Below are 25,323 nucleotides of genomic sequence, written 5' to 3'. Positions count from 1 at the left end.
CGTGTAACACTTTTTAAGTACACACTTGAGAAGTAGCTCTGTGTGTACAGCACAACTGTGCAGTTTAAAAAATAACTACTATTCGTTAGAGTCACAGGTGTAGAGAACAATCTTATGGTTACCGGGGGAGACGGGGGAAGGATAAACCGGGAGATTGGGATTGACATATACACACTACTACATGCAAAACAGATAACTAATAAGGACCTGCTGTATAGCACAGGGAACTCTACTCAATACTCTATAATGGCCTTTGGGAAAAGAATCTTAGAAAGAGTGGATGTATGTATAACTGATTCACTTCGCTGTACACCTGAAACTAATACAACACTGTCGATCAGCTATACTCCAATAAAAATTAATTTAAAAAATAACTACTATTTTTGTGCCAGGCACCTTGTGATGCATTCTTTTAATCCTCACATCAACCTTATGTACTATTGCCCTATTTATAGATGAGGAAACTGAGGCTAAGTTAGGAAGCAGGCCCCAGGTCCACAGCCAGAGCGGCAGAAGGGAATTTAAGCCTGCTTGATTTCGGAACCCTGTACCTGGATTATACCACAGAACTGACCCTTCAGTGACTTCCTTGTAATCGGACGCTCCTAAAACCTTGACCGTATGAAGACCTATTCTTATTTACATGACTACTGTAATTAGGAACACTTAAAAAAATAAACACCACACATTAAAATGTACATCAAAATACTACTTAAAATGTTCTGTGAGAAGTAACTCCTTGTTGCTGGAGATCTAACTTCATATCATGGACCCAAAGCAAAGGTCATGACCATAGCATCAAGTGGAGACTCTCCTTAGCACAATGCGTGACCTGGAGGTGGGTCTTACTTAGCAGTGTCAACCTTAGGGTCTGAATACCTTTTTCGGAGCCAAGATGGATAGTCTTATTTCTCAAGTTGTAGTCTATGTCGTCTCATTTAATTGGTTTCTGCCCAAGACTAGTGTTTTTGTGGTGCTTGGGCCTTGTATTGAAACTCCTCAGGTATACATTTGGCCCTTTTCAGCCCAGTTTTTAGAGAGTGGAGGCCGAAGGAAGGGCCTCTGAGCCAGGTGTGAAGGACGGCAGTGCCGCAGGCTCTCGGATCAGTGGGTTTTTCATCTTGAAAGTCAAAATGCAATGTCAAGAAGCTCCTCTTTTATCAGCAGCTTCCCCTCTCCTGCCAATAGAAGGGGTGAAAAGGAAATGCCAACCCATGTGGTAAAGTCACAGTGGAGAATCTCAAACTGTTTCATTTATACAAACACATGGCTTACATTTGAGGTACAAAATTTTATTTTAAAAAGTCCATTAAAGATATCTTATGCTTTTTGCCTCTGAACATTGATCATGCAACCTCTTTGGAATTTAGAAGAGAGGCACAAGGGATGCATTTAGAAAAGAAATCATCCAGCCCCCTCCAGCAAGCCTGGGACTGTTTGCCCCTCCAGTTTTCCTTTTGGGCTATGTGATCCAATGCTGTGTGGCAACCAAGTAGTGAGCCTGGATATGTGTGGATAGGAAAACAGGTTCACTACTTTATAGCAGTGCTGTCTTCAACTAGGGCAGTTTTGCCCCTCCAGGGAACATCTGGAAATGTCCAGAGACATTGCTGTTTGTCACAACTAGGGATGGGAGGAGGGGGAGAAAAGCACTATTGGCATCCCACAGGGAGAGGCCAGGGTTGCTTCCAAATGCCCTGCGATGCACGGGACAGCCCTCCACAACAAAGAGCTATCTGGCCCAAGATGCCAACAGTGCCAAGGTTAAGAAATTCTGCTTTACAGTACCACCGACTGGAGGAGATTTAGAATCAGAACCAACAGTACTGTTATGAACCCACCAAACACTAGGATCTGTTCTGGCAGCCAGATGGCCTTACCGCACCCTGTGTGCCTCCCTCCCGGGAGGGCTGAGCACAATGGCACACCTGCTCTGCCGAGCAAAGGGCGGGCGGTGATGCTGGGTGGCCTGGTCACGTCAGTCTCCTAGCCCTCGAGTGCCTTCACTCCTTCTTGGTTTCAGGCGGGCTTTGAAAGGTTGAGTGCTACAGGCACAGCTAGCAGACTCGGAACCTGTCCTTTTACAGCCTAGCTCACAGAAAAAAAAGAAGTTATTTCTACAGTACCCTGGGGTAAACTGAGGAAGCTGCTCAACACTGATCTGCCCTGAGGCTCCAGTCGTAGCCAGGGGTGAAGCAGTCAATACTGCCAGCACACCTGCTCCCTCTTCAGGGCACGCAGGTTGGAAAAGTACCTGAAGTGTCAGAATGCTAGGAAAGAACCTTTGTACTCGTCAGAATCAGTAGCAGTTCTGTGCAATGACAGCCTGGGAAAGTCTCCTATTTTTGTTCTCTATTTTCCCCCTCTTGTTTGTACTCCTTAAAATCGCTTCCGTTAATTTACAGAGTGAAGATGGCATGTAACTCCTGAAGCCTGTAGTGACGGATACAGAATTTGATCCTGCAGTTAAGAGAGCCTATAATTTTGGAATGAACCGTGGTTGTGACAGAAAAAATCCCACTTGATGAGAACGCAGCATTTTACAGTGCTTCGGTGACAGCGCAGAATCAGAGAGCTGATTTAGTTTATATTCTAAGATATTAATTTTTTTTTCCTTGCTCAAGCAAAATGTCAAGAAACTGAATGAACAGCATCACTGAAGGTTATGGAATAATCTGAAAGAAAATGATCTCCCTTGAATCTCTCTCCCTTTCAAAACGCTATTTGGCTTCTTTTTTGATTGGACCTTGGCCATGAATAGGTCTTCCTGTGTAGTGGGTTGTTTGCTGTAGATTTCTTTTCCCATCCTCCAGCTATGAAAGGCAGGAAATGATTTTTACGCACAGAACCCGTATCAGTGAGGAAAGAATTCTGAACCTTCTGAGGCAGCAGGCTTTCGGTGGGTCGCTCACCGAGTGAGGAGAGGGCCTCATGCTGCAGGAGCCCCTGTGGGCTTAGTTCTGGCTGCTGTGTGTCAAGTGGCTCAGCAGGTCTACCCTGGAACACTGGTAGAGCGCCCAGGCCAGCTTTCCCACGGTGGCCCCCTTGCTGCCTTCCCTCATCAGCCACTTTTGGAGCATCTGGTAAACCTTTTCTTTTAGTCCATCTCGCTCATAGTCATGGTCAATTTCATCAATCTGAGATTGGGAGAAGCCCAGCTTACGGGCACAGTCTTTCCACTGCCTGCCCAGATTTTCTCTGACTGGGTCCAGGTGTTTATCAGTCAGACTAGTGGTATTATCTGCCAAATAGAAAAGAGAAGAAGGCATCAAGCTATGGCCATTTGAACGTCTAGCTTCAAAGACCTGTATAAAGTGAAGAGTCCCAGGAGACGGTGAAAAAGATAACTTCTTCATGCTATGGCTGTGGGATCATCGGTTGATACTTTACCTGTCTGCCAGCCCACGTGGAGGAACCTCTTCCCCCGCCCCGGGAGGTGCAGGTCTGAGGCACAGCCCGAGGCTTAGAGAGCAAAACCCCTCTGGTTACTAGGCTGTACTGTACAACCTGAGACACAGCCCTTGTTTATATCACACATTCCTGATGTAAAGGGGGAAGACACCATTTTTGTTCCTTTTGGGCATTTTCCACTTACATCGGGCCAGAGTTGAGGTCATTCAACTCAGGATACCCTTCACCCAACAGTTTGCTTTCCTCTCACTTAATCAAGGAAACTGAGACCACCGGCTGTGAGCTGGTTTCATTACGCTGCCTTCCCTTGTCTTTTAATGGATGAGGTATTTTTGGACTTCTCTCTCCCCTACCCCAAGTGCTGTCCTCTTTCCTCCTACAGCCATAACCTCTCTCTTTCTACTTGTTCCTTCCTCTCAGGCCTTCGTAAAAATAATAAAATGAAGCAAAATAAAAGCATAAAACCACCAAAACACCACAAACAAACCCAATTTCTTGATCCTCGTCTGACCTCAGTAAGCTGAATATGAGAAAAAAGACACCTCATTTTACCCCAACTCCCCACAGTGCAGCTTCTGCCATCACCACTGGACGTCAGGCGTCCAAAATTCTGTCAACGCTTCGCCAGGAGAGGGACCCTGGGTTTCATCAGATTCTCAAAGGTACCCTTGTCACCTCCAAAATTAGGAACTTCGGCTCTAGATTTTAAAGACTAGCCTTCAAATGGGTTAGACTGGGGATTGTCAAACTATGGCCCATGGGCCAAATCCAGCCCGCTGCTTGTTTTTGTAAACCAAGTTTTATTAGAACGCAGCGACGCCCATTCGTGTACATACTGTCTGTGGCTGCTACTGTACTACAGTGTTAGCTGAGTAGCTGCGACAGAGACCTCAGGACCAGTGAAGCCTAGAACATTTACTACCTGGCCCTTGATTTAAAAAAAATTGCCCATCCTAGGGTTAATTAGAAAGCTGGGTTCTTAAATCACATTGCTTTGGCCTCGTGACTGCTTTTCCCAGGTTGCGTTTTGGGATTAATGTTACGAGGCTGCATAGTGGAACGCCACAAGAGAAAGCCCTCTTATTTTATTATGCATGTGCAGTTGAGGGCATCGTCTTCTATCTTTTACAGAATCCCTTTGGACGAGGACCTGAGGGAGCTACTGCTGCTAGGTCTAGGTACTAATACTGACGCGGTGATGATGACGGTGTGTTTAACACTTGTATATCTTACAGTGTGCCAGGCAGTGTACTGAGCTCTTTATTCATATTGACTTGTTTAACTTTCACAGCAAATCCATGAATTAGATATTCTAATTATCTCCACAGTAAACATAAATAAGTTACAAAGCAATTACATGGAAATTACAGAGCTATTTTAGAGAGGAAAGATAGGGCACTTTCACAGAGAATAATCAGTGAAATATTAGATAAGACAGTTCAAGGTTACTATAGATGGGTCCTTCAAGGGCATCTTACCAAAGATATCTTGGTACTTAGAAGCTGGGTCTTCTTTCAAGTTCATGTACGTGCTGTCCAGTACCAATGGACTCATTCCGCCAATCTCCATATAATTATTGTTTCCAATCTGAACGCCAAAACTGTTGTATATGCCATATTTTAAAGACTCATCTAATTAGAGAGAAACACACAGGTAAGTACATCTAGACTGAAAGCAAGAGAAAAAAGTACTACGTGGTAAAGGGGCAGGGCTTTACTCCAAATGCTTAAGTTAAATTATTTATCCTATGCCACCCTTTGAAATTTTCTTCTTTAAAAGGTGGCTGAATCAGCTCACATCCATTAGGATGGCAACTATCAAAAGTATAGAAAATAATAAGTGTTGGCAAAGTTGTGGAGCAATTGGAACCCGTATGCACTGCTGGTGGAAATACAAAATGGTACAGCCACTGTGGTAACCAGTATGGTGGTTCCTCAAAAAATTAAAAATAGAATTACCATACAATCCAGCAATTCTACCGGGTATATACCCCAAAGAACTGAAAGCAGGGTCTCAATCAGGTATTTATACACCCATGTGCATAGCATTATTCATAATAGCCAAAAAGTGGAAGGCACCCAAGTGTCCCACAGCCGATGAATGGATAAACAAAATGTGGTCCATCCATACAATGGAATACTATTCAGCCTTAAAAAAGAAGGAAATTCTGACGGAGGCTGTAACATGGGCGGACCTTGACGACATTGTGCTCAGTGAATAACCCAGTCACAGAAGGACAAATACCATATGATTCCACTTATATGAGGTCCCTAGAGCCATCAAATTCATAGAGACAGAAAGTAGAAGGGTGGTTGCCAGGGGCTGGGAGGAAGGAGAATGGGGAGTTATTGTCTGATGGGTACGGTTTCAGTTTGGGAAGAAGAAAGGGTTCTGGAGGTGGATGGTGGTGATGGTTACCCAACAACGTGGTGTTCATCACCAGTGGTAGTCTCTGGCCTATATGAGACAAAAAATGAAAACATCCAAGATTCATTTCTTACCTTCAGAAAACAGCAAGCAAGCGTAAGAATACAAGCAGATACCTTCACTTACATCAGAGATCAGACATAGTGGAGCTACTGAGATTCGGGTTAGAGTGGAAGATGCCTACTAGATGCAAAGACCTGTGGCCTGACACTTGTGGGCAGCTGCACTGACTTCTACCCAAACCAAGAGCCTAGGCCAGGTGGTCTGATGGAGACTTATTCCGAGAAGGCAAGGTGTGTCTGGTGGCTGAAGACCCCAAACAGCTTGTCCTTTGTTCACTTATAGTCTACAACAGAGCTAATGGCTGCTTTATTTTCAGGAAAGGTTAAAAAATAGAACAGTGTGACTGAAAGGCCTGTTTACCTCTTGATGGGAAGGAGCTGAATGGAATGGTGGGTGTGTTTCCCAGTAGGTTGGTCTCAGGCACTGGAGTTTTATACAGGCTTGGCATGTGGCCTGGATTTGGCCCATCCCAAACTCCTGGACCTGCGGTTCTCAGATCCACTGGTCTTGCTCCAAAACCGAGTGATGAACACAATCCATTTCTCCAGTGCAGTAACTGGGGCTGGCTGGTTAGCCCTGCTGGTTGCTGTACCGCACTACCATGATTGGTTGCACCGGAATAAGCAAGGCCTTTCAGCCCTGGGTTCTGAGCATTCTCATAAGGTCTCTGCTGTGCAAAAGGGTCATGGGAGACCCTCCGTCTCCTCTCTTCCTGTCTCCTGTCAGCCACATTCTGTCTGGGCTGCTCTTCCGTATGCCTGTCCATGCGGCTGCCATAAAGATGGTAGTTGGCCTCCTCCTGGAGTTTACTGTGCAGCAGGAGGTCCTCCTCCTGCTGCTGCTGCTGCTCGGGGGCGGGAGCGAACCAGGAGTCCTCCACAGGACCCAGCCCGAATCCCTGTGAACTGTGCAGCGAACTGGGCTGTTCTGCGGCTGAAAACAAATGAATCAGCGTCAGAAAGAGTTTCATGAAACGTTAAGAGTAAAAACCTGAGCACAGTCATGAATCTGTACCTTGGAGTAACACACTGAAAACTCTGAGAACAAAGAAAAAGCGTTTACCAGGTGCTTTTCCTCCTGTGAGTTACACAGGTAATAAGCAGCCGTCCCTGCCTGGCAGTGTGAGAGCATGAGAGAAGTTATAACAAAGCAGCAGAAAAGTGGGTGTTGTAGGAATGACCAAGGAAGAAAAGGACTTGTGTTGGAGCAGAGAAGGTGTCCCCTTGTTGTGACGCAGGGCTGGAAAATAAGAATGGCAGCAGTTCTGAGCTAAGCACTTCTGTGGATTCTTTTATTCTTTAAAAGCCCTATAAGAGTAGGAACACTTATTACTACAATGATGGATGAGGCTTATAAGAAGTCAAGTGATGTGCCTCAGAACAGACAGCTGATAAGTGGCTTCAATATCCTATACTCTGCTTTCCCTTCTGTTAAATGAAAAAAGTATCCCTGCTTGAATCTGAGGCCAACCTCTCTGCATGTACTCTGGACCCAGTCATCCCTGACCTTCTCAAGGACTTTGCTCCCACATAGGTTCCCGTCTTTTTCCTGAGCTGTCACTTCCTCCCTATCAGATATATTAGGCCTCTTGTGTTCAGGATACTTTATGATTTTGGTGAACATGTTGTTACCTAATATCTCAAATATTTGTACCTTAACTCCGAATATATTAGAAAGTCCTTTAAGCCAGCTGTTATATTTTATAGCTTCTTCTGTTTCTCATATAGTTGTAAATAGCCTTTTAGACAGTACAGTGAGTGAATGAACAAATAAGTGAATAAATAGATTTTCAATCACAGTATAAGTTACCTGAATTTGACCTGCTTGGAGACATTGCTACGCAACCAATTTGGAGAGACTTCATTCTCTTTACAATTTCATTTTGGCCCAGATACTCTTTCTAGAATTAAGAACATAAAGACATACTTTAGTAAACAGCAGAAAATACTGGGTTGGCCAAAAAATTCCAGAAAATTGTTGTAAGGAAGAACGAATTTTTCAGAAGTTAGAAATTTCACATAGCTCTTACAAGCAGTAAATACTTCTTTAAGAAAATAAACTCTTTTCCCTAAACAGCCAAAACAATCTTAAAAAAGAACAAAGTTGGAGGGCTCACACTTCCTGATTTCAAAACTCACTACATAGCTACAGTAATCAAAACAGTGTGGTATTGGCCTAAGGAAAGACATACAGACCAATGGAATATAATGAACCCAGAAATAAACCCTTGCATATATGGCCAATTGATTTTTTATTTTTATTTTTTATTATTTATTTATTTACTTTTGCCGTACAGCATGCGGGATCCCCAACCAGAGATGGCACCCTTGCCCCCTGCAGTGGAAACACCAAGTCTTAACCACTGGACTGCCAGGGAAGTCCCTGGCCAATTGATTTTTGACAAGGGGGCCACGACCTTTCAGTGGGGGAACACTGGTATCTACATGTGAAAGAATGAAGTTAGATCCTTACCTTTCAACATACACAAACATATATAAAAATTACCTCAAATGGATCAAAGACCTAAGCTTAAGAGCTAAACTTATATAAGAAGAAAACATAGGGGAAAAACTTCATGACATTGATTTGACAATGATTTCTTGGCTATAACACCAAAAGCACAGGCAACAAAATAGGTAACTGGACTACATCAAAATTAAAACTTTCTGTACATCAAAGGACACTATCAAGAGAGAGAACAGACAACCCACAGAGTAGGGAAAAATTTTTGTAAATCACATAAATATAAGGGATGAATATCCAGATTATATAAAGAATTCCTATAATTCAACAACAAAAATGAAACAACCCAGTTCAAAAACAGGCAAAGGACTTGAATAGATATTTCTCCAAAGAAGACATACAGATGGCCAAGAAGCACATGAAAAGATGCTCAACATCATTACTCAAAGAGAAATGCAAATCAAAACTGCCATTCATTACAATGGCTATTATCAAAACAAAACAAAACCCAGAAAATGAAAAGTGTTAGTGAGAAGGTAGAGAAATTGGAACCCTTGTAAGTTGATGGTGGGAATATAAAATGGTGTAGGTATTATGGAAAACAGTTTGATGGTTCCTCAAATGTTTAATGTACAATTATCATACAATCCAGCAATTCCACACATAGGTATATACCCCAAATAATTAAAAACGAAGACTCAAAAAGATACTTGTATACCAATGTTCATAGCAGCATTATTCATTATAGGCAAAAGGTGGAAACAACTCAAGTATCCATCAAAGATGAATGAATAATCAAAATGTGACATATACGTACAATGGAATATTATTCAGCCTTAAAAAGGAATGAAGTTCTGATACATGCTACAAAATGGATGAACCTTGAAAACATTATGCTAGGTGAAATATGCTAGACACAAAAAGACAAATTGTATGATCCCATGTCTATGAGGCACCTAGAATAGTCACATTCATAGAGACAGAAATTAGAATAGAGGTTACCAGGGGCTGGGGAGAGGAAGGAATGGGGAGCTGTTGCTTGGGATACAGAGCTTCTGTTTGGGATAATAAAAATGGAAATGGATACTGGTCGTGGTGGTACAACATTGTGAGTATACTTAATGCCACTGAATTGTATACTTAAAAGTTGGTTAAGATGGTAAATTTTATGTTATGTATATTTTACTACAATTAAAAAAAAAACTTCTTCCCTTATAAAAATAATAATACTCATTATAAAAGATATAGAAAATGTATAGGATTATCTTTAAAGAGAAACCTACTCAAGTGAAACAATTAACATTCTGTGTTTCCTGCAAGTCTCTTCCCCTGGTCATGTCTGCGCTATGGTCTTAACAGAGTGCCTGCTACATAGGTAGATGATCAAAAATATCCAGAATCAACATATGAATGACTTAGGGGAGAACGACACAGGATATTAACTATGTGTACAGTTTGTAGCATTTTGTATGTTGCTTTTTACTTAACACATAGGCATTTTTATGTTATTTTAATTTTTTTCTTTAATTGGAGTATAACTGCTTTACAATGTTGTGTTAGTTTCTGCTGTACAACGAAGTGAATCAGCTATATGTACACCTATATCCCCTCCCCCTTGGACCTCCCTCCCGCCCCCCATCCCACCCATCGAGGTCGTCACAGAGCACCAAGCTGAGCTTCCTGTGCTATACAGCAGGTTCCTACTAGCTATCTATTTTACACATGGTAGTGTATATATGTCAATCCAGATCTCCCAATTCATCCCACCCTCCCCTTCCCACCCTGTGTCCACATGTCCATTCTCTACGTCTACTTCTCTATTGCTATCCTGGAACTAGGTTCATCTGTACCATTTTTCTAGATTCCACATATAAGCGATATTATACAGTATTTGTTTTTCTCTTTCTGACTTACTTCACTCTGTCCCTAGGTCTATCCACATCTCTACAAAAGGCACTATTTCGTTCCTTTTTATGGCTGAGTGATATTCCATTGTATATATGTGCCACATCTTCTTTATCCATTCATCTGGCGATGGACACTTAGGTTGTTTCCATGTCCTGGCTATTGTAAATAGTGCTGTAATGAACACTGGAGTACATGTGTCCTTTTGAATTATCGTTTTCTCAGGGTATGTGCCCAGTAGTGGGATTGCTGGGCCGTATGGTAGTTCTGTTTTCAGTTTTTTAAGGAACCTCCATACTGTTCTCCATAGTGGCTGTATCAATTTACATTCCCACCAACAGTGCAAGAGGGTTCCCTTTTCTCCACCCCCTCTCCAGCATTTATTGTTTGTAGATTTTTTGATGATGGCCATTCTGACCGTGAGGTGATACCTCATTGTAGTTCTGATTTGCATTTCTCTAATAATTAGTGATGTTGAGCATCTTTTCATGTGCCTCTTGGCCATCTGTATGTCTTCCTTGGAGAGATGTCTGTTTAGTTCTTCCACCCATTTTTTAATTGGTTTGTTTTGTAAAAGCAATTGTTTTCTTTTTACAGTTATTACTTATTAGACAAAATATATAAATACAAACTTCTTTTAAAAGATTCAAACTGCTGAATTACACAGAGCAACACTTTAATGTTGTCCCTTCCAACCCCCTCTCTTCCATTTTCAGAGGGAATCCTTATCTGGAGTATGTTGTGGACCTTTTATTCTCTCTAGGCATTTGCATATATATTCTGGAAATATACAAATATTTATACATATGTGTGTGTGTGTGTATATATATATTTACACATTTGTGTACTTCCAAATTTTAACTCTCACAAAGGTGCAAAAATCTCCTGAAGCTAAATCTTTGAGCGTACATGTGAGTAGGATAGATTACTAAGAGCAGAACTGCAGCAAAAGTTATGTGCTTTTAAAAGTGTGATAGATGCTTCACTGTTCAATAAACTTCAACTTTCACTTTTACCAATACTACATGAGATTGTCTGTTATTCTGCATTTTCGCAAACACTTGATATTATCAACCTTTCAAAACTACTGTCAGTCTAATGGATGAAAAATTATAATCAATTCACTTTGCTTTTCTGTTAGCGAGACCATATATCTTTTTCAAGCTTTACTGTCCATTGATGGATTCAGCTTGTTTATATTTTACTCAGGATTTTCACATCTACATTGTTAAGTGAAATTGTTCTGTAAGTTTCCTTTCTTGTATCTTCTTTTCAGGTTTGGGAATCAAGGTTATTATGCTAGTCTCATAAAATGAGTTTAGGAACGTTCCTTCTTCTATATTATCTCGACAAGTTGTATACAATTGGGGTAATTTCTTCATTGAATATTTGATAGAAACTGCTGATGAAGCTATCTGGTTGTGGAATTTTCTTGCAGGACTGATTCAATCTCTTTTAATAGCTATGGGAATATTCAGGTTTGCCATCTCTATTTGAGCCAGTTTTGCTAAATTATACAGTTGGCCCCTGAACAACATGGGAGTTAGGGGTGCTCACCCCCTCACAGTCGAAAATCCAAGTATAATTTTACAGTTGGCCCTCTGTATTCGTGGTTCCACGTCATGAATTTGACCAAGTAAAAGATCATGTAGTACGTATTTATTGAGAAAAATCTGTGTATAAGTGGACCCATGGAGTTCAAACCTGTGTTGTTCAAGGGTCAACATACTTAAAGCTGTTATTACCTTCTTGGTGAAATGAAACTTTTATTGTTATGAATCATTCCTGATTGCTGTGGCAATGCTTTTTTTCCTCAGTGACTATCTTTCCTGATGTCCTTCTGATGACTTCCTTGGTTTGCACTGGATGCCTCTCTTTTATAGTGTAGGTATCCCTCCAAAGTCTGCCAATTGTTTTGTTTTTTTTTAATTTTTTAAACATCTTGATTGGAGTATAATTGCTTTACAATGGTGTGTTAGTTTCTGCTTTATAACAAAGTGAATCAGTTATACATATACATATGTCCCCATATCCCCTCCCTCTTGCATCTCCCTCCCACCCTCCCTATCCCACCCCTCTAGGTGGTCACAAAGCACCGAGCTGATCTCCCTGTGCCATGCGGCTGCTTCCCACTAGCTATCTATTTTACGTTTGGTAGTGTATATATGTCCATGCCACTCTCTCACTTCATCCCAGCTTACCCTTCCCCCTCCCCATGTCCTCAAGTCCATTCTCTAGTATGCCTGCGTCTTTATTCCTGTCCTGCCCCTAGGTTCATGAGAACTTTTATTTTAGATTCCATATATATGCGTTAGCATACGGTATTTGTTTTTCCCTTTCTGACTTACTTCACTCTGTATGACAGACTCTAGGTCCATCCACCTCACTACAAATAACTCAATTTTGTTTCTTTTTATGGCTGAGTAATATTCCATTGTATATATGTGTCACATCTTCTTTATCCACTCATCTGTCGATGGACACTTAGGTTGCTTCCATGTCCTGGCTATTGTAAATAGAGCTGCAATGAACATTGTGGTACATGACTCTTTGAATTATGGTTTTCTCAGGGTATAGGTCCAGTAGTGGGATTGCTGGGTCGTATGGTAGTTCTATTTTTAGTTTAAGGAACCTCCATACTGTTCTCCACAGTGGCTGTATCAATTTACATTCCCACCAACAGTGCGAGAGGGTTCCCTTTTCTCCACACCCTCTCCAGCATTCATTGTTTGTAGATTTTTTGATGATGGCCAGCCTGGCAATTCTTGACTATCTGACTGTGTGTGTGTGTGTGTATATCTTAAAATCTCTGTCTGCCTGCCTGTTTTATTTACTGTAGTCTCCCTTTCACGATTATAGCAGCATGTTGCTGTAAGACTTAAGATAACAGCTTGTTTCCTGAGTGTGTGAGGAGGGGAGGTCTCTGTTCCTCTTGGTTGGTTAGTTGGCAAGAGTCTCTGACATACCTCTCTGATCTCAGGCACCAAACTCACTGCTTCGGCCCTGGGCACATGCTGCTTCCACCTGCTGCTTTAGCACAAGACGTGAGGAGCGAGGAGCCAACTTTTAAAACTGACACAACCATGGCTCCCAAATGACGACGCCTACCAACATCCCGTGTGACCACCCACTTCTTCTACACGCTGACCCGAGACGTCTTCCTCTGTGACTTCTTGATTATCATGTTTGGGGCAGCCTTTTAAAACTTTTTTCCTGTTTTATGTCTCAACAGATATAAATAATTCTGTTGGCTTTTTATCTTTCAAGAATTCCTCAAAATGACTGACCCACCTATGGTACTTTCCATCCTGTTCCAGTAATGTTGTGCTTTTGTTTTCATATTGGTGATATATTTTCTCTCATTTCATTAGTTTTGACAGAGGAACGGGTCTGGTATGCTAACTTGATGATATCTGCATAAAACTGCCTATTTTGTTTTTTGTGGTTACCAAGCTAGCTTACCTCAAATCTCAGTAATAAAGTATAATGCTTTGGTTTTCATGACTGACAATATATATGCTTCAATATGTTAGCGTTTTGAGCAGCTGCTATGTTACCTACCTTTAAACTCTTCACATCCTCTTCTACATGTTCTTCTAATTGATTTAAATAAAAAGGCCTAAATTTCTCTTCAATGCCTATATATAAAAAAAATAGTACTTTAAATTTCTTAAGTATTTTCTAGAATAAAATTAAAATATTACCAATCTATTATCTTTGAATTACTTACCGTAATCTGTGGGCAAAGCAGGGAAATATAAACTTAAATGCCAAATCACTGACTTTCATAAAGAGACTAACAAGACTATTACACAGACAGAACGAAGGATAGGATATCACTGGAAACCCAGGACTCCTGCCTAATAACAGACAGTTTCTCTGGCTGCAGCACAAAGCCCTACCTAATACGAGTTAATTTCCAAATGAAAAAAGATGGGTGGACTCCTTGTTTCTGTCCCTTTGGCATCTGAGTTACTATAGGGTGGAACACTCAGAATAAGGATCTGGTATAAAGTTAGAGCTGTTGGCCTTAAAAGAAAAATGTAATTTCCATTTTTGGGAAGATGGAATAGACATACTTTTCCTTATTTCTCCCACTAAGTATGACAAGAACCCCTATATGTTATATTATATATAAAACAAACATAAGGAGACCGAAAGGAGGAGAGACAAAGTCAGACTAGCTAGGGACTTTGGGATCTGAGGAAAGACATGGCAGTGAGCTTACTGGATTTTTTTTTTTTTTTTGCTGCACAGATCTCAGACTTGGACCTGAAGAAGCTAGCAACCCAACAAAAAAGCCCAACAAAAGCCTGTTCTTAAAAAAAAAAAAAAAAAAAAAAAAGCCTGTTCTTTCTGGCCAGAGGGCTAAGCAAGGGGAAGCCTAGCAAGACAGAGTGCATAGTCCATAGCCACTCTCCAGCGAAATGCCATAGAAAAATCATGACTCCATCCCCCACCCCCACCAGCAAAGACTGAGTGGGGAGTTGAGACTCCCGACCCCAGAAGACATGACAGGGTGCTCCAACACCCCACCAGGGTGATGTCAGAGAAGGCCAAATAGGAGGCCAGAACTTTCCTTCCAGTCAGGTGGTAATGAGCCCCTCCACTCCTGTGGTGTCAGTGGACAACAAGGGTAGACTGAACTTGCATCCTCACCTTGCAGTAATAAGCTGCTCCTTCCCTATCCCGATGGGGAACTATCAGAAGAGGCCTTGGGTGAGTCGGGACTTTCACCTCCATTGCAGTGTCCATGGAGACCATGTGGACTCCACTGAAACCCTCACCCCTGACCAGTAGTAACGAAAAGCCTCCCACTTCAGGTGTCAACAGGGCCAAGTGGGGAAACTGACTTCCTTTCACCTGGTGCTAACAAGGTGGCAGTCACCCTTTCTTTATCAAAGCCATGTCAGAAGAGGCCAGTTAAAAACAGAAGGCTTCATAGTAAGAGAGTGTACAAGTTTCAACAGAAAAATCATTCATCATACGAAGACCCAGTAAGGTCACAAACTGAATGACAAAAGACAACTAACAGATGCCAACATCAAGATGACAGGGACATTAGGATTCCACATCAAAGATTTTTAAACAGCCATGATAAAAATGCTTCAAGAAGCAATTATGAACATGCTTGAAACAAATGAAAAAATGTAAAACATCAACAAAGAAACAGAAGATATGAAAGAAAGTTCAGTGAAATTTTAGAACTGAAAAATAAGGCAAATAAAAAGCTCAGTGGATGAACTCTACAGCAAAATGGAGGAGAAAGAGGAAAGTCAGTGAAATGGAAGACAGAACAATAAAAATGAATGGAAATTCTAGCCAGTGCAATAAAGCAAGAAAAGGAAATAGAAACCAAACAGATCAGAAAGAAAGAAATGAAAATGTCCCTGTTTGGAAATGACATGAAAATCTAAAAAAGTCTCCAAAAAAACTCCTAGAACCAGTTAGTGAGTTCGACAAGGTCACAGGATATAAGATTAACATATAAAAAATCAACTCTACTTCTATATTCTAGCAATGAACAAATGGACACCTAAGTTAAAAATACAACCTACTTATAATTGCTAAAAAAAAAAAGGAAATAGATATATAGGACTTGTATGTTGAAAACTATACAACACTGATAAAGAAATCAAAGACAATCTAAATAAATGGAGAGACATATTGTGTTCACGGATTAGAAGACTCAGTATAGTAAAGATGTCAATTCTCCCCAAATGGATACACAGGTTTAACACAATTCCTATCAAAATCCCAGTAAGATTCTTTTTTTAGACATAGACAAGATTTTTCTAAATTTTATACGGAAAGACAGGAACTAAAGTCGTTAAAATAACTTTTTAAATGAAGAAAAAAGTGGGAGAAATCAGTCCATCCAATTTCAAGAACTTATGTCACTAGAGTAATTAAGACCGTAGGTACTGGAGTAGGGATAGATGCATAGATTAACGGACCAGAACAGAGAATCCAGAAATAGACCCACACAAATATCCCAACTGATTTCTGACAAAGGACAAAAAACAATGCAAGGGAAGAAGGGCAGCCTTTCAACAAATGGCGTTGGAATGAGGCAAAAAGAAAAAAAAAAAGCAAACTTCAACCTAAGTCTCACACCTTATACAAAAATTAACTCAAAATGGGTCATGGCATTTTCCCAGTAAGACATAAATTAAATAACTGGCAAGAAAGACAACCAATATTTAGTTTTGTGTTATCATTCTTATGTTAGCAATAATAAATTTTCCTTGACAACAAAAAAACAAACAAAAAAAACTTAACAGAGACTTAAATGTAAAACCGTAAGAATTTTAGAACAAAACAGAAAAAAAAATTTGGGATCTAACCCTGACAGTGTCCTTAGACTTGACACCAAAAGTATAATACATAAAAGGAAAAATTAATGAATGAGTCTTCATCAAAATAAAAAACTTTTACTCTGTGAAAGACCCTGCTAAGAGGATGAAAAAAACCAAGCTACGGACTGGGAGAAAATATTTGAAAACCACATGTCCAAGAAAGGAATACTATATATAGAATATATAAAGAACACTCTAAATTCAACAGTGAAAAAACAAAATCCAATTAGAAAATGGGCAAAAGACATAGAGCAACATTTTTCAGTAAGGAAGATACACAGATGGCAAATAAGAACATGAAAAGATATTCACCAACATTAGCCATTACAGAAATGCAAATTAAAACCACAATGAGATATCACTACATACCTATCAGAGTGGCTAAAATTTAAAAACAGCAACACCACCAAATGCTGGTAAGGATGCAGAGAAACTGGTGAGAATATAAAATGGTACAGCCACTCTGGAAAACAGTCTGGCAGTTTTGTTTTGCTTTGTTTTGTTGTTGCTGTTGTTGGCATGTGTGATCTTGTTTTTTGGGGTTTTTTTGGCCGTGCCACGCGGCTTGTGGGACCATAGTTCCCCGACCAGGGACTGAACCTGGGCCTTTGGCAGTGAGAGCACAGAGTCCTAACCACTGGACCGCCAGGGAATTCCCAGTTTGGCAGTTTGTTTAAAAAAAAAAAAAAAAAAAACCCTAAACATGAACCTACCATATGACCTAGTTCTTTCACTCCTGGGTATTTTTATTCCAGAGAAACAAAGACTTATATTCACACAAAAACCTGCAACATGAATATTTACAGCAGCTTTACTCCTATGAAAGACCAACAGGAAGGACCCTTGTGGTAATGGAAAGGTTCCGTATCCGACTGTGTCAGTGTCAATATCCCAGTGGTAATGCAGTCCTGTAGTCTGGCCGGATGTTATCAGTGGGGGAAACGAGGTAAAGGGTACATGGGATATCTGTGTTATTTCTTATAACTGCATGTAAATCTACAATTACCTCAAAATAAGAATTTTAGTTTAAAAAAGTGAAAAAGGCATGAGAGAAGAAAGCAAGCCAGGATAAGATTCAGCAAATAAGAAAACAGGCAACTAAATCAATCACCCCTCTAACCCTTTGGTGGGAGTGGTAGGTAGGGCTTCAATTCTGTTTTCTCATAGCAGAAATACGAGAGCAAAATCCTTTGTAGGCTCCTACGTTCCTTCCTGCTATTTATTTTTTCCTCACCTGATTTTCTTATTTCCTCTGCCCCTTTCCTCTGATTTTCTTCTTTCCTCTGCCTCTAGGACTTTAGCAAGATCCTGGGCAACACAAGGGAATGAGAAGAGGTACACGGATGTGAGATGCCCATGTCCCTTTCCTTCTCCTTCTATTATTGGCCCAATCCAAATGACAAAATCACATTTCCAGAGATGCCAGCTTCACAAGGGAAGGGAAATGAAATAAAAGCTAAGAAATAAGAAGGCCTGTGGAAGCAACCCATTCAGCAGATGAATGGATAGACAAAATGTGGTCTACATACCACGGAGTACCACTCGGCAGTGAAAAGGGAGGAGATTCTGACACAGGCTACAACGTGGATGAACCCTGAAGATACTGTGCACAGTGAAATAAGCCAGTCACAAAAGGACAAATACTGTGTGATTCCACTTACATGAGGTCCCGGAGTAGCCAAATTCAGAGAGACAGAAAGTAGAACAATGGGTGCCAGGGGCTGGGGGAGAGGAGATGGGGGGGTTATTGTTTAATAGATACAGTTTCAGCTGGGGAAGATGAAAAAGTTTTGGAGACGGATCGTGGTGATGGGTGCAACCATTGTGAATGTACTTAATGTCACTCAACTGTACACCTGAAAATGGTTAAAATGGTAAATTATGTGTCACGTATATTCTAACCCAATTTTTAAGAAGTTAATTATGGGGGAAAAAAACCCACAAAGAAACAAGAGGACCTTATATGCCTTCATGCTCTGGGGAGGGATGACAACTTTTCATTAAACAAAGTGTTTGGAACCTAGAAAATCAGTTGAAATCACAAGTGGAACTCAGTTTTCTAAAAACTCAAAGCAACTTCCTGTCGGCATCTCACTAGGAAGATCACCACGCGGAGGCCGTGCAGCCACGGAAGATGCTCACCAGCAAACGTCGGCCGATCTTCTGGATTCACCGCCCAGCACTGCTTCATGATGCTGACGGCCTCCCGCGGGCACTGCCCCGTGATGTCCTCCACGCCCGGCCTGCCCCCAGACTTAATGCACAGGATCAGCTGCTGCTCACAGGGAGCGTCTATGAAACAAAGAGGAGCGTAAGCTGAGCTCTCAGCCCTGCTCCTCTCAGGCAGGGAGGCGACAGAACTCGGACAAAGCCTCTCTGCCTAGCGGACGCTTCCAGTACGGCTGCCGCATCCAGCAGGGGCAGAACGCCCCTGTGACAACGAGCTGATGAATTCCACTGAGGAGATGATCAAACAGCATTTTAGTTTCTGCAGATGAAAGAGAGAATTCACAGCAAAGCTGACTCCTCGTAGAACAAATGGAATATGTGAATAAAGCCAATGCCACACTCCAGATTTTCATACAAAGACAAATACGGGACAGCGCTTGCCTTGGAGGAGCTCAGTTTAATAAGAGTGACTTACAATGTAGAGTGATAATGGCTACTCGAGAAGTAAGTACAAAGGGTTCTGGTAACAGGACCACGACTAGAAGGTCAGAGAAGGCTTTGTTGAGTGCAGAACAATAGGCAGGAATTATCCAGGTAAAGAAGCGGGAAGGAGGATTCAGAGCGGAGGATCCAGGCTAAGAAAGCAGGATATGAATAGACTGGAAGTTGCAGAAATCATGATGCATCCCAGAAATTATGAATAGTTCAGTGTAACTGGGCATATTGACTAAAGGAAGTGAGGAAGGAATAAGGTTAGAGAGAGAAACAAAAGCCAAATCAGAAAGGACCCTGTACTCCACACTGAGGAATCTGAACTTTACCCTGAATGTCAAGGGTGCCTTGGCAGGATTTTAAACAGATGAGTGAGACGGTCTCACTTGCTTTTTAGGTCGAGCAGTTTGGCTGCAGTGTGAATGGCGGGCGGTGTGAGGAGACTGCCATAGAAACACAGAGGGTCTGACCTAGTGAGGGCCCTGTGGGGGATGGGGAGAAGTGGATGTACCTTGAATCAGATACACCTTGAGTTCACAGTTGTTGTTTTTTTGTTTTTTTTCCCGGCCACGCCACGTGGCTTGCGGGATCTTAGTTACCCGACCAGGGATTAAACCTGGGCCTTCAGCAGTGAAAGTGAGGAGTTCTAACCACTGGACCGCCAGGGAAGTCCCGAATTCATAGGTTTTGGTGTCTGATTGGATGTGGGAGATGAGGGGCAAGGTTGAGTATGGGATGACTAAAATTTCCGGTTGGGCAGCTCGGTTGGTGGTTGGTGATTCCATTTTCTGAACATAAGAGCAAAGCTGAATGAGCTACTAGGACAGCACGGAGAAGATGGCTTTGTTTTGGGGGGGACGCTGCTTTGGGGTTCCCCTGGTACGTGGACTGGGTCTGACTAATAGACAAGTGGATATCCAGGCCAGGGCTGGAGATTTGGGAGGCATCAGCAAAGAGGTGGTCATTAAACCATGGGAGCTGATAATCACCCAGGAAGAATGGGCAGGAGAACGTCCATTAGTTTAGATACTTAACAGACTGAAGAATGGCTCATCTGTTCTCCTGCACAAACCACGACTTTCTCATCTTTATATTCTCAATTCTGAGTAAAGTCCCACAGTAAGTACTGAAAAGAAACAATTTCTGAATGAATGAAGGATTAGGGGACGAATGAAAGTATGGAGTGTATGCCCTGAAAGGGTTAACCTCTCATAAGCAGAAGCCGGCAAGCCTTCCTGTCCGGCAGGAATTATGGAATGTTACAGCACCTCCCAAGCTTAGACGCGTTACCAAGGCTCCTACCTGTCCTACGATCCCTGATTCCTAAACTGAGATGACTCATTCTTTCAACAAACACTTCCTGAGCACCTACTACATTCCAGGTACTGTATGTGTAGATACTGGGGAAACAGCAGTGAATGGAACAGATGTGGTCCTGGCCCTTGTGGAGCTTATAGTCCAGTCGGTAAGACAGACATTAAATGAACAAACAATGATACATCTTAACTGACTTCACTGAAGGCTCATATTCTGTTGAACAACTTTGATTAGTACCCAAATCCCACTCCTCTGTAACTGTCTTACTTTCATACGGCTCCTTGTTGGCAAAGACGGCCCAGAGCACTATGGCGAAGCTGAACACGTCCGACTTCTCAGAGGGCCTCGAGCTGACGTCGTTCAGGTGCTCGGGGGCCATGTAGTGGAGGGTGCCGCCGTTCTTCGTGGTGCTGTTTCCTCTCCTCTGCGCAGTAAGCTCCTCTTTCATCAGCTCACTCCACGTCTTAAGGGAGGCAAGGCCAAGGTCAGCTATCTGCAAGGGAGCAAACCCACGGGATTGTTCTGTGAAGGCTACAAGCAAATGAGATTTGCCTTCAAATCTGGGGCTTCTTCAGTAGATGTGAGGTACAGTAACATTTCCAGAAATGGTTGCACTAGATAAGTTTAAAACAGCTACTTCTGAACAGGCCAGTAGCAACTGTATGTCCTCAGCCATCTAGAAAATCTCCCTTACGAAATGTCTATATGTCAGGTTCAAGCCCTGGTCCGGGAAGATCCCACATGCCGTGGAGCAACTAAGCCCGTGCACCACAACTACTGAGCCCACGTGCCTAGAGCCTGTGCTCCACAACAAGAGAAGCCACCGCAATGAGAAGCCCGCACACCGCAAAGAAGAGTAGCCCCCGCTCGCCGCAACTAGAGAAAGCCCACGCGCAGCAACAAAAATCAAACACAGCCAAAAAATAAATAATTAAACAAATTTATAAAAAAAGAAACAAAACAGAAATGTCTGTGTGAAATTCTGGTATCTCAATTCTTATGCAATAAAACCTGGGGGTGGGGTGAGAAAAGCAGAAGATGTTTCTGAGATGAACACAACAAAACATGTTCATTCTAATTCCTCATTTATTCTGCATATATTTTTCAACTATTTCTGAGGTTAGGAAAAAACAGGTACTTTCTTCTCAGCAGATTTGTAGAGCAGATGGTACTGCATCTTCTATTTTCCCAAATGGTGTCCAGAAGCCCAAGGACGCGAATTTCCGAGGATCCCAACACTGAGGATAAGGACTGCAGTGCTACCTGTTCTGAGTCGGAAGCCTGAACCTAAGAGAAGATGGGATGAGAAGGAGGGAAAAACAGACAAAAAAGCAAAGAAAAACTACCAGGAACAAAGAGGGAGGCGGCAGGGCAGAATGACAGAACACTACAGTTAAGAAGACATCAGAGGTGACAGTTTCACTTTTGCCTCAAGGAATCCAAGCATTTGGGGATGATTTCTGGCATGTGATTACCTAAAATCCTCAAATTCTAACCCAGAACATAACAGATAAGTTATTAATGTAAAGAAGAACCTTCTTTTAAAGACACAGGAATAAAAACCCCCGTCCAGGACTAGAACAGAGTGTGAGAAGCAGAATCTTCTGGTGAAGGGATGCCTATGTAAGCAGTTCCCGAGCCCTCCCCCAGACGCCACTTCCCCTTTCAGATGCCTGCGCTTGGATTCCTGCTGCCAAAGCCAACTAGATGTGATGCTCCGCCTAGTGAGTGCTTGCTCTTGAGTGAGCAAAAGAAAAACCCTTTGCCTTCTTCCTTTTACTACAGTGGAAAGAGAGTTTTCAACAGGAAACTGAGTTTGAAAAAGGAGATGATGGGACTTCCCTGGTGGTCCAGCGGGTAAGACTCCACACTCTCAATGCAGGGGGCCCAGGTTCTATCCCTCGTCGGGGAACTAAGAGCTCAAATACCTCAACTAAAGATCCCGCTCATGGCAACGAAGATCCCGCGTGCCACGGGGACAGCCAAATAAATAAATAAATACATAAATACTAAAAATAAAAAAGGAGATGAAAGTAAATGAATAAATAAAAAATATCAACTCCATCAAATCTGCATCTTGCTTTTCCTTCCTTGGTAGAGCTTTCTGGCACCACCATTACCAGTTATGAGCTGCACTAGCTCTTCTTTTAGCATGTATCATGTCCGAAAATGGATTTACAGTGGAGAATTAAAAACTAAAATTACCCCAATCCTCCAGAAGCCTTGACTATGGTTTACCTTAATGTGAAAGTCACCATCGATGAGGATATTTTCAGGCTTGAGGTCCTTGTGTATCACACCTTCTCCGTGTAAGTAGCGCATTCCTTCAATGGTCTCCATAATTATTCTTCCTTTCACAGAGAGAGGGATACTGATCTAAAACGAGTGATAGTAAGTCCGTGAATGGAAAGGTAATCAAAGAGGCCAAAGCAACCGTTTCCTTCAAGAGTAGTGGGGTCTGAACCTTAGGACAGAGAGACCAGGTTTCCTTCTATCAGGCCCTGCAGCACGGCTGTCATTGCAAAACAAGCCCCCCTTTAAGAGAGATTTCATCCCAACTGCTGAGGGTGTTCGTGCTGTGCTTTGTCAGTGTACAAATAAAACTTCCACGCCAATATGGTAATATGCAAAAATGCTATAAAATTAAGCTCCTTGAGAACGAAACTGTATTATTATTATTATTATTTACTTAAGATGTGTCCTGACTACCTTGCATGGTGCCTGTAATATTTGTTGAATGAATGCATATATATACAAAAAACACAAATATTCTCAATGGCGTACTAATATGATGTGCTACTATATATTAAATATGTAAACAGGGTCATAAAAATGTATGTATGAAATAAGGTTAAGAGAAAAAAGAATACAAGGGAATGTGCTCACATTGATCGAAAACATGTAAAGATTAGGGCTTCCCTGGTGGCGCAGTGGTTGAGAGTCCTCCTGCCGATGCAGGGGACGCAGGTTCGTGCCCCGGTCCGGGAGGATCCCACATGCCACGGAGCGGCTGGGCCCGTGAGCCATGGCCGCTGAGCCTGCGCGTCCGGAGCCTGTGCTCCGCAATGGGAGAGGCCACAACAGTGAGAGGCCCGTGTACCGCAAAAAAAAAAAAACAAAAACGTAAAGATTAATCTATGAGACGACACGATGTGGTTAAAACAATGCTAAAGTGAATTTAACATCTGTTTGGTGATTTGGTATCAGATACGTCAAGCCTTTGTAGATTCTCGGGTCACTCTCACTTAAAATTGTATTCTAGTTATATGAATATCAATGTTAATACAGCCAATTTCAGTTTCTATTAAACAGTTTTGCTTAACATTGAAAAACACAAACTCTCACTGTGTGTGTGTGTATGTGTATGCAGTCTCTAGTTTACAAATAGGCTGTTTCCTAAAAATTTATGTGTACGTTAGTTGCTGATAAACAGGAAAAAAATTTAAATGATGGAAGTTAGATTCCCAAGTCAATCCCCGCAAACATCTTCAGCCATAATGCGGCTGCACTACAGCATTAGTGGCCTGATCACCACGTACAAAAAAAACAAAGGCCAGAGATCCTGCCTTTGTCCTTGGTATACCTTTGGACTTGGGAAAAAATTCTGAGCATGCCAAGTAGATCCCCCTTTTTTCCCTCTTTTTGTTTGTCTCCCTTATATCCTCCTGAATTTCTTCTTGAGCCCCAACGGATGCACCTTCTCTTAGCCTGATCCATCCCACAGGATGTCTCTTGTCCCAAACGATTTATCTCCCAATCAAAATGCCTACTTGCTTCACAGATCATATCTTGATGGGGAAGAAGAGAAGTCTGATCAAATTACAATACAACCAGTAAGTGACTATCGTTTACCTTTCCCCGCAACTATCTGAGATTTGTCCGGCTGAAAAAGAACTGAAGAACTGACATAGCTTCAGGCAGCTGGGGGGCGGGGAGGGGAGAAGACGGGAAGAGGGGGGAATACCTGCATGAGGACAGTCGTAGCTCCCCCGCGGGCACTCTCTACTGTGCCCACCCCAGTTCTTTGCGTTCCCCACACCGGCCAGGCTCTAGTTCCTTCGATGGTGCCCTTCCCTCTGCCTGGAACGGTGACTTACTCCCCAGTTCTCTGCTTCAAACCCTCTGCTTGTCCGTCACACTCCCGCTCCAGCCTCCTCCTTCTGGAGTCCCTTCCCATCCATCCCACGCTGGGGAGAGAGCCCCTCTTCTGTGTTCCCAGAGCTCGCTATGAGCGTGTCTATCAAAACAACACCACACCAGATCGTTCATTTCCTGTCCCGTTACTTGTCTGTGTCACATTTGCTATTGCTCCCTGGGCAAAGAGCACAAGGCCTTGCTCTTAACAGGTATGTACACTTTTAAAACTGCTTTAAAGTTATCTGTCTTTGGTAAAAGCAATATTAACCTTCCTGTTCTAAGCCTTCCTTACCCAGTATTGTTATTCTAATGTTCTATATTTAACCTATAAGCTTCTTCAATGGCATCAAAATGCAATCACTAATATTCCATCTTCTCATACAGTCATTTATAGTGTACATCTTATTTTTTTTTTTTTTTTGGCGGTACGTGGGCCTCTCACTGCTGTGGCCTCTCCCGTTGCGGAGCGCAGGCTCCGGACGCGCAGGCTCAGTGGCCATGGCTCACGGGCCCAGCCGCTCCGCGGCATGTGGGATCCTCCTGGACCGGGGCACGAACCAGTGTCCCCTGCATCGGCAGG

At 42.2% G+C, this 25,323-nt stretch overlaps 1 protein-coding gene across 7 annotated transcripts in view; it reads right to left on the bottom strand.

Annotated features, from left to right (window-relative positions):
• Positions 1 to 1,271: 1,271 nt before the first annotated feature.
• Positions 1,272 to 25,323, bottom strand: part of RIPK1 (receptor interacting serine/threonine kinase 1) — a 36,601-nt gene continuing 12,549 nt past the window's right edge. For 5 of the 7 annotated variants that reach the window (XM_029241938.1, XM_029241936.1, XM_029241941.1 and 2 more), the window contains 8 exons: positions 22,845 to 22,982; positions 20,874 to 21,099; positions 18,771 to 18,920; positions 13,831 to 13,907; positions 7,711 to 7,801; positions 6,262 to 6,834; positions 4,890 to 5,042; positions 2,955 to 3,241 (listed from right to left, as the gene is read on the bottom strand). In XM_029241938.1, the coding sequence (XP_029097771.1) occupies positions 2,955 to 3,241; positions 4,890 to 5,042; positions 6,262 to 6,834; positions 7,711 to 7,801; positions 13,831 to 13,907; positions 18,771 to 18,920; positions 20,874 to 21,099; positions 22,845 to 22,982 (1,695 nt within the window). Of the gene's footprint in view, positions 3,242 to 4,889; positions 5,043 to 6,261; positions 6,835 to 7,710; positions 7,802 to 13,830; positions 13,908 to 18,770; positions 18,921 to 20,873; positions 21,100 to 22,844; positions 22,983 to 23,492; positions 23,648 to 25,323 lie in introns of those variants that run through there. The other 2 variants (XM_029241943.1, XM_029241942.1) reach the window with 2 other exon arrangements.

Source organism: Monodon monoceros, unplaced genomic scaffold (assembly GCF_005190385.1).
Source record: "Monodon monoceros isolate NGI ecotype Baffin Bay Population unplaced genomic scaffold, NGI_Narwhal_1 Super_Scaffold_3, whole genome shotgun sequence".
In the NCBI taxonomy this organism is placed as follows: Eukaryota; Metazoa; Chordata; class Mammalia; order Artiodactyla; family Monodontidae; genus Monodon; species Monodon monoceros.
This window is presented reverse-complemented; position numbering and strand designations above follow the sequence as displayed.